The sequence below is a fragment of the Lucilia cuprina genome, chromosome 6 (genome assembly GCF_022045245.1).
Source record: "Lucilia cuprina isolate Lc7/37 chromosome 6, ASM2204524v1, whole genome shotgun sequence".
NCBI classification, from domain to species: Eukaryota; Metazoa; Arthropoda; class Insecta; order Diptera; family Calliphoridae; genus Lucilia; species Lucilia cuprina.
Window position 1 is genome coordinate 53,640,438 of NC_060954.1, and position 10,454 is coordinate 53,650,891.

The window sequence follows — 10,454 nt, forward strand, 5'->3', positions numbered from 1 at the left end:
GTTCTAGTTCAGTTCTAGTTCAGTTCTAGTTCAGTTTTAGTTCAGTTCTAGTTCAGTTCTAGTTCAGTTCTAGTTCAGTTCTAGTTCAGTTCTAGTTCAATTCTAGTTTATTTTTAGATCAGTTCGTTATCAGGAGTAGGGTATCATATGTAAGGTTATGCTATTCATACTTTTTTCCTCTTAATGCATCAGGAAAAAATATATATATGTACAGTTTTTTGCTCTCCTTCTTTAGTTTTGTGGCTTTCAGCCAGGGTTGGTTGCAATCATGACCATAACAACAACTACACATCAGATTGACTTTTTATAGAAATCTGAAAAAAAATCAAGTCAGCATAAAATGTAACGTATAGGCAATTTGTAAACACACTTACCCAACAAACATTTTATTGAGAACATATTCATTTGCAATTTTTTCTTTATGTTTCGTGTTCTAGTTGGCAGTCTTTCCTTAATAGATTTTTACTTTTAGTGCTTCCTGTGGGTAAATTGTTCATGAGGTTTCATGGCCTTTACCTCATTGCAAAAAATTGTACACTTGCCGACATCAAATTGTACCAACCAAGTATTTAAACAAAAATATTTGTTTTAGTTCACAAACACATACAAACATATAAATCCTTTTTTTCTTTTTAACTGCATTGATGTCGAAACATCAATCATATTTTTTTGTGTTCAATTTGTAATGATTTTTCTTTAGGACTCTAAAGGATAAATAATTAGTTGTAAGGCCGCAAGGATGTGACGAACAATTTGTGAATTTGCAAAATTCAAAATTAGTTCAAAAATTAAAAAAAAATGTTTTTTTTTTCTATTAAAAGAACATTTTGAAATATAATTAAACACATCTCTGATAATGGAAATTATGATATGATTTTAAAATAAGTTTGTCCTCTGATATAAAGAAAAAATTTCATATCATAAACTCTAAAGATATTCTGCTTTAATTAACATCATTTTTGTTTTATTTTGTTGTTTTCAATTTTGTTTTTATTGTTTTTGTTTTTTTTTTTTTTTGGTAGAAAATTTACATATAAATGACCATAAACTTAATTTAAATTAAGTGACATGCCAAAACTGTCAATCACAATTAATGTAAATGTTTCCCATAAAATACGAACATGAAAACAAGACAAGACCTTTTCTTTTGCTCTTTTTCTCATTATCAAACATGCAACCATTATTAAATACAATTTTTGTTTTATAACTCTCTTTTTTTTGTTTAATAAACATTTATGTTATTTTTCCTAGAATTCAAATACTTCAGGTTATAAATTGTTTTTAAAATTTTTGTAAAATTACGTTTTTTTCTCTTCCTCTTCTCTGTGCAGGTGGAAAAAAGCAGTTCATCAATATTACATCGTTCAGCAGATCCCAGTACATATCCAGCACCACCCGGTACCCCAAAAGCTGTAAATGTTACACAAAATTCAATTGCATTGAGATGGTCGAGAAGTCAAGAGAAGCCACAGGCAACAAGTCCAATTATTGGGTAAGTTTTAGTTTTTTTTTTTTTTTGGTTGAGATTTTGTTACAACCTTTTGCATGTAACAATAGTAAGTGGTTAGAAAGAGAGAGAGACAGAATAAAAGAAATTCTTTCATTTATATGTTTTTTTTTAGATCTTAGTAGTTGTTCAATTTGTTTACTTAATGAAACTTTTTGGTTTTTTTGTTGATATAAAAGCAGCAAAAGGGAAAAAATTCCATTAGTCAACATTGATATAAGCGCTTCAGTAGATAAATTAAAAACAATTTTAAAGCAAATATTTGTTAACATTTTTGCTTTTTTTAAACGGAAGGAAATAGAAAATATCTACGACGAAATTATTAGGAAAATGCCAAAAAATTCATAAATTTGAAATTTAACTTAGAGACATTTAAAAGACGAAACAATTTTACCAAAAAAAAAAGTTCAGTTCTAGTTCATCTCTAGTTTAGTTATAGTTTAGTTCTAGTTCAGTTCTAGTTCAGTTCTAGTTCAGTTCTAGTTCAGTTCTAGTTCAGTTCAATTCAGTTCTAGTTCAGTTCTAGTTCTAGTTCAGTTCTAGTTCAGTTCTAGTTCAGTTCTAGTTCAGTTCTAGTTCAGTTCTAGTTCAGTTCTAGTTCAGTTCTAGTTCAGTTCTAGTTCAGTTCTAGTTCGGTTCTAGTTCAGTTCTAGTTCAGTTCTAGTTCAGTTCTAGTTCAGTTCTAGTTCAGTTCTTGTTCAGTTCTAGTTCAGTCCACTAACATTTTTAAATTGTATGACCTTTTTTCCGCTGTGAAGCGTTTTTTTTTTTTTTCTTTACATGCTTCACTGCATACAGTTTTCCAAATCAATGAGTTTTTCTGCAGCGCACCAAACAAACGATTGTTATGCATATAAAAATAATTTCTATATTTCAACAGAAATATCATAAATATTGATAGAGATTTTGTTTAAATAAATGTCCTCCATGTATGGTTTGTTTTTTGTTGCTTACGGCAGGTGTTTATTTTAAAAATATATCTTTTAATATTCGTTTAAACTTACCTTGCCACTTAATACTTCACGTGCTTCAGAGATTTCACTGGGTGGCACGGTACCCGATTCAGAGCCCAAAGTCTTGATGACATTCGATAAACCTGAGGGCACTGATAAACCATGAGAGTTTTCAGCACGCACCAAAAATACATAAGAAGTAGCGGGTTTTAAGCCGGATATCTAAAATAATAAAAATAAATTTTTCAGAAACAGTTGTTTTTTTTTAAATAGAGTTTGTGTTATAAAGTTTTTTATTAAAGAGTTTGATATTTTCGAGGATTTTCAATATTTACCGTTATTTGTTGATCGGGCACCCGATGAGCAGCTATAACCCAACCAGTTTGTAAATCTGAACTAAAATATTCCACGGTATAGCTGTAAAAAAAATGTTGTCCTTAGTTATTTATTCAAAATTATGTTAATAAGTAGAAAATTTATTTTTTTGCTTAAAAATTTCATAAATAGCCTTTTAAAGCTTAATTAAGCAAAAAAGTAAAAAAAACACTATTTCTTTCTTGTAAACTTTCATTTCGGTCTAACTTTCAAAGCTAACCTCAACAATAGCGTTTCTTTAACTTCAAAAACTAAAACTGTATTTCAACTTTTTTTTTTTTTGCTTTTATTATTTTTTCATTATGCTAATTTGGCCGTTAATCTTGTGTTAAAAATCGCCAAATATAATAAAAGCACAATACATGCAAACTTTAAACAATCTAAAGGAAAAAAGGTGCCACTAGACTACAACACCCGAAAAAAATTCTACAAAAAAAAACTTTAGATACCAAAATTAAATACAACTTTAGCAGGCTATACGCTTTTTCATTTGTGCCACAAAATGTGGCTTGGCTTACAATAGGAAGCTGCATGTTAAATTTCATTTTTCCTTACTGTATCTAATACATTACTAGTTTTTAATGTCTAGTTTAGTGCGCCAGTATTAAGCATGTGGCTAAAGTCACAAAAACATACCATGAAATTTCATTGTTGGTCTTTGCAAAAAATAAAATCTTTTTCAACATTTTTCTCCATTTTTTTTTTTTGTTAAAAGAAAAAAAATTGCGTAAAATAATGGGATTTTTGGGGAAAAGCAAAGCACAATGGTCCGGAGTGAGCCATATATAATGCACTACAACATTGCTCAAACAAAACATATATAAAAATCGAATTTTAAAGTAAACTTATAATAATTCTATTTATTCATCATTTAATATTAATCATACGCTCTGTAGTATTGTGTTAAGAACTTTAGGAAAAAAATTTGTACAACTAAATAAATAGAAAATCAAAACTTAAGCCAAGCATCACAATCTTTGCAGCTGTTGTACAAAATTTCTTTTTTCCATTTTAACTTTGCTTTTTTAACATTTACTTAAAGCATTCTCCATAAAAAATAAAAAATCTTGACCAAAAAAAAAATTTCCCCAAAGCAGATGTAAAATATCTAATTGTGTATCAATGTAACAATGCCAACGACAGACAATACAAGCGCAACATTTTTAAACAGGCCACGCCAAACAACAGCACAAAAAAAAAAAAAACAAAACATATCATAACAAAGTTAGTAGATACTGCAATATCATGGCAACAGCAAAATGCTGCAAACAATTCTAAAAATGTTTAAACCAGGCCATAGACATATTAAACAGTTAAATGGTATTGACTGACCACAAAACCAACAAAAGTTTTATAATGGCTGTGAAAATAGCGAACTATGAAAACAATGGTCAATATTTGTGAATTGAGTGTGTGTTTGGTTTTGGGCGCTCTTAAAAGGAAAATAAAATGAAATGGAATTTAAATAGGGAAAATTATATTTGTTGGCTAAAGTTGCTATTTAAACTGTGTGCACTGTGGGGAGTATGTTTAAATGATGTAAATTAACTAGTTCTGCATTAGAACTGAATTAGAACTGAACTAGAACTGAACTAGAATTGAACTAGAACTGAACTAGAACTGAACTAGAACTGAACTAGAACTGAACTAGAACTGAACTAGAACTGAACTAGAACTGAACTAGAACTGAACTAGAACTGAACTAGAACTGAACCAGAACTGAACCAGAACTGAACTTAAACCGAACTAGAACGGAAATGGAACTAAACTAGATCCTTAATTTTGAACTCGTACCGTTTACAGAGCTACACTACGTATGATTAATATTAATTCTGATTACTTTTGAGAAAATCATTGTTTTTAGATGATTTTTTTTTTATAAAATTTAAACTCAAAATGTTCTTAACAATTTGAATTAGTTTTTATTTAAAATTATAACGTTTGCAATCAGGTCTAAACTAAATATTTGCTTAATTTTTGTAATAATATTTTTCCTTTGATACTTTTTGTTTGCCACCAACTGTTGTAGGGAAAACATTTGTTCTTTTTTCTATAGCGAATGTACATTTATTGCAAATTTTTTACCTTGGCTCTTCTCCCAAAGGTGACATACATTTTGTTGTTGATTTTTGGGTAATTTATAATAAATATTTCAATTTATTTATATATTTCTTTTGGCTTAGCAAAATATTTATAATTTTAATAAAATAAAAACAATATAAGTTCAAATAGAACAAAAAATACCTTAGAGGTATAAGCATTTCTGTGCTAATTGGTATTTATTTAAGGTTATTTAAAGAGTTTTTAATAGAAATTGAATTTTTTAGGTAACGGTCAATATAAATTTAATATAAATTTTTTCTCTTCAATATTTCAATTGCTTGGCAATACATATTGTTTAAAAACAGTTGCCTTTTTTAACGTTTTTTTTTTTTTTTTCATTTCACATTTCCAATTCCCTGCACCTGAGTCAATATTAACTCGCCTTATATAGAACCAAAAAAAAGGACATGTGCGAGTTTTTCACACACTGTTCCCAGTACAAAACTAAGAGGAAAAAAAAGAAATGATTGTGTTAATAAAACATTTTTTTGTTTAAAAAATGTGCACCAGGGCAACAATTGACCCAATTTTTTGTTTTTTTCACCATCGCATACATATCGTCGAAAAACAAACAGCAAATAAACAAACAAAGCCAAAACTTTAAAGAAAATATGCGTTACTCGTAAAAGTAGAAAATGGTATTTTTTGTGATTTATAGTATAGGAACAGGAATAAAGAAAAAAATCTCTTTAGTGCAAAAATTTATGGTTAATAGCAAGGAAATATTTCATAAAGCCGTAAGCAATTAAATAGTAATAGAGAAAATAAATGGCTTATTGAAACAAATAGAGGAAAATGTGGATAGAGAAATTTCATTAAAATAGAGCCAGTAGAAAAAATATATTAACCCTTTGAAGGCCACAATATAAATGAGTTAAGAGCTAATGTTATCATATTCGTAGTTTTTTTCTAAAAAAAAAACCGTTTTTAAAAATGAAAAAAATTTTCATAATTTTATAGGCGGTCTTCAAGGGGTTAAATTTTTGTTAAAAACCTTAAAGTTTTCCACTAGTTAACTACCTCAAGAAAAGCTCAATATATCCTCTTAGATTCACAGAAAATTCATTAAAATTGTTTAAAAATTTCCAAAGTTATAAGCAATTTTCCTTCCCAACCCCCTACTAGGCCCACTAAACGTATGATTAATATTATTTCCTATATATTTTGGAATTTTCTTAAAATTTCTCTATTTCTTAAGAAAAAATTTCCAATATTATTAATAAATATTATAGACCATTAGTTAAGCTATTATTTAAGGCTCATTGAATATTTCTAACATTAAGTTTAGAAGTCTGAGTTAAAGGTTTATAGTAAAAACAAAAATGTTGATATTTTATTACAACTTAAATAAATCCTAAAAATTATTATCCTTTTGTAAGCTTTTTTGGGATAATTTTTCTTAATAGGAAATTTTTTAAATTGTTATTATTTCCTTAAGCTGTTATATTTATCCTTGCAAAGTAATAAGTATATAGAAATGTTGCGAAAAAAAACTAAAGAAAACTTTTACTTTTTAGCCCAAAAAAAAAAAAATAATAATAAAAATAAATAAAGGAAAAAAGAAAAATAGCAAATCGTTTGGAAAACTAGGAAATCTTTAAAAGAGGAATTGATTGTTTCTTTTTTTGCCAATAATTTTATGAGCAAGAATATACATATTTACACTAAGGTTTATAATGAAAGGTATAGTTTAAGAAGTTTTCAACAAAAAGCCGATTCAAATAAACCTTAAGCCTTCTAAAGCTATCTTTACTTATCACTATACGAGTGCTGTCCTTTCGTAAACACGAAGTTCGTTACAAATCCACTTTATATTACATAGTTCCTTTTAAATGCAATTTAAAAACAACCAGTACGTATGATTAATATTAATTCTGATCAAGTTTAAATATATTTAATTTTTTACATAATTTTAATGAATTTAATACATTAATAAACGGCATTGAAGTAAAATAATATTGTATCTATCTAACTAACTAACTAACTATCTATCTATCTATCTATCTATCTATCTATCTATCTATCTATCTATCTATCTATCTATCTATCTATCTATCTATCTATCTATCTATCTATCTATCTATCTATCTATCTATCTATCTTTCTATCTATCTATCTATCTATCTATCTATCTATCTATCTATCTATCTATCTATCTATCTATCTATCTATCTAGATTTGGTTTAACAAGTTTCACAATAACTTCCAGCTTAAACATATTTAACAAAGTGTAAATTTTTATATTTATAGCCATAAAAGCATAGCTCTACTTGAATAGATATAAATAACTCTACCAAATGTAGAAAAAAAAACAAAAAAAATTGGGTTTGAACTAAAGAAAAGAAACAAAATTGGTAAAATAAAAAAAATTGGAAATACAACAAAATTTTATTTACAAATATATTAGAAAAAAAACATGATTTAAGGATAAATGCTTAAGGCACTTGAATAAAAGTGTTTTTTTTCTAAATCTTAAAAAACACACACACTTTCATAACCCAGTAATAAGGGATGAGTGTTGAACTGATACTAAGTGCTAATATCAATCATGGTTAATGCAGTAAGTAAGGCATATAAATACGGTTCAAATTTGGAATTACATAGAAATAAACACATATATGTTTTGTAAATTCCTAATAATAAATAAGCCAAAATGCAAATATAGTCTATAGAGCAAAAATCTATATTTTTGTGTAGAACACATACCTAGCAGTGTAAATAAAAACAAGCCAATATCCAAGTAAGGTAGAGATCTATGTAATCTTTTGAATGCCACCCTAAACTGCAGGGTAGATAATTCTGCTTCTCACATTCACACACACACACACACATGTTTTCCTTTCCTGGTGTATGTGTAAAAGTATTTTAAGGTGTTGTTATGCACATTTATTTTCATATTGCTCAATTTATAAAATTATTCACACAATAAATTGTCGATTTATTCAAGTTTCTTTTCTTCTTTATTCATATATACTTTTGCTTAGCATACTTTTAGGTGTCTAGTTTATTTTCCTTCTTTTTATGAAATACAATATTTCTCTTTTATTTATCCTTATTTTCTTAAGAAAATTTGCAAGAAAAAAAATATTTCTCTAAGAGTGTGTATGATATATGACCTACTATAACATTAATATGGGTGTTTTTTTGTATTATAAAAAATAAATTTCTTTAAGGGGATAAAAAGAAGTATAAGCCTAATGTGTTTTTTGTGATAGTGTTGGAAAAAAATATAAATGTTATAACCACATAAAAACTTTATTAATTATAAGGTATAGAGTTATTTGATTAAAAAGTTGTAGGTAGGTTAGCGATTAGTGTTCTAGTATGGTAGACCGACGGTGGTGGATTCGATTCCTAGCTGAGGCAATGTTGAAGGAGCGCTCAACAGACCAGATAGCGGGCAAGATGTATTTCTTGGGATTTAATGAACTTTAGTAAACGTTGCAGATAGAAAGATAGATAGATAGATAGATAGATAGATAGATAGATAGATAGATAGATAGATAGATAGATAGATAGATAGATAGATAGATAGATAGATAGATAGATAGATAGATAGATAGATAGATAGATAGATAGATAGATAGATAGATATATAGATAGATAGATAGATAGATAGATAGATAGATAGATAGATAGATAGATAGATAGATAGATAGATAGATAGATAGATATACACAAACTTTTCCATAATCTTTCGGATTTCACAAACAAACGTCCCATATGTTACAAACTAAACGACAAAATCAATACACGTAAACCAATACCTGATGCTGGTATCTATAAAAACTTTTTAACGACACAGTAAACTACACAAATCGCCTTATATGTAGAACAACACTAAAATGCTTTAAACAACAAACAACCTGCAGTTAAAAGCAACTAGAAAGAGCGAGAAAGCGATAGAAAATATTAACCTGGATATGAGTTGCAAATAGAAACGGAAGTGGCTGCATTTAGTTACACACACATATTTGCATATATGCATGTATTTATATGAAAATTATGCGCAAATAAACTTTTATGTAAAATTTTAATTGGCATAAAACTGTCGTTGTAAACTAGAAGTTAAACGAGATTGAAAATAATTAAACATAAAAAATTGTAGCATAGATTTAGGATGGTGAAAAAAAGTTTCGTGAAATATATGTAAATGGTCCTGCGAACCTTAAGTTGAAAAAGTGTAAATTGAAAATGAATAAATCGACTTTATCATACTGATAAATAAGTCGTAAGCGATGTATTAAGTCATTATTAAAGTTAAAACCAGCTAGGCTTGTTGGTAGAATTGTCAGTTAAAGGCAAGAGTAAATTCTAACGTAAGAAGTTGAGAGGAATAACTGTTTGATTTTTAAATAAGTAAACCAAATAAAAATATTAACTTACTTTATCACATACTCTGACTAACCTAATCCCAACTTCTTTTCATTTCAGTACCCTCAGCACCTCCCGATAACATACAAATTGGCATGTATAACCTAACAGCTGGTTGGGTACGATGGTCGTCACCACCACCCCAACATCATAATGGCAATCTCTTGGGCTATAAAATTGAGGTAAGTCACGTCACCATCTCAAAAAAAGGCGCTGCCATATAAATTTGCTGAAATGGTTTTTAGTTGCCGGAATAATATATGAATTTTAAAATTTCTCTAAAACATAATTGTTTTCTCTTTCACCCAAACAGGTAACGGCTGGTAATACCATGAAAGTATTAGCAAATATGACTTTGAATTCTACCACAACATCGGTACTGTTAAATAATTTAACAACTGGCGCTACTTACAATGTACGTCTTAATTCGTTTACCAAGGCCGGGGAGGGACCCTACTCACAGCCGGTAAGTACAACGATTAAAGAAAAACCAATTAAATTGTTATTTAACACAATAACATATTGATTTAATTATTAATTTTCTGTTGTTATTGTTGTCTCACCAACAGGTTTCATTATTCATGGATCCCGCACATTTAGTACATCCCCCGCGTGCTCATCCCAGTGGATCGCACAGCAGTATCACCGGCCATGCTGGAGATGGTGGTCATTTTGCTTATCATCCCAATGGTGCTGGTATGCCAGATGATGCTGCCACCACAACAACTCAACGCAAATCAACAACAATTGTCCATGAAACATGGTTTATGGCTTTGGTGATAACAATGCTTTTGGCCATTTTAATATCCGCAGCAGCAGCCATGTTGTTCTTCAAGCGGCGCCATCAATTGACCAAAGAATTGGGTCATTTAAGTGGTGAGTGTGTAGAAAATTTAAACGAAGAAAAATATTAAACTATTTTTGGTTGTATTTTTTTTTTTGGGAATGATAAACTAATTTAGTTGAGATAACTGAATGTATCTCCATGGGTCTGGAGGTATACTAGAATGCTTTAGGTCCTCCTATGATTATATACTAGACCACAGACTAGACTATAGACTAGACTATAGACTAGACTATAGACTAGACTATAGACTAGACTATAGACTAGACTATAGACTAGACTATAGACTAGACTATAG

At 28.8% G+C, this 10,454-nt stretch overlaps 1 protein-coding gene across 1 annotated transcript in view; it reads left to right on the forward strand.

Annotated features, from left to right (window-relative positions):
* The window catches only part of LOC111680400 (roundabout homolog 4), a 146,455-nt gene that overhangs the window by 127,164 nt on the left and 8,837 nt on the right, over window positions 1-10,454 (forward strand). Inside the window, exons 7-11 of the mRNA XM_046954174.1 lie at window positions 1,317-1,492; window positions 6,064-6,074; window positions 9,373-9,494; window positions 9,626-9,778; window positions 9,882-10,188. Coding sequence (XP_046810130.1) covers window positions 1,317-1,492; window positions 6,064-6,074; window positions 9,373-9,494; window positions 9,626-9,778; window positions 9,882-10,188 — 769 coding nt within the window. The remainder of the gene's footprint in view (window positions 1-1,316; window positions 1,493-6,063; window positions 6,075-9,372; window positions 9,495-9,625; window positions 9,779-9,881; window positions 10,189-10,454) is intronic.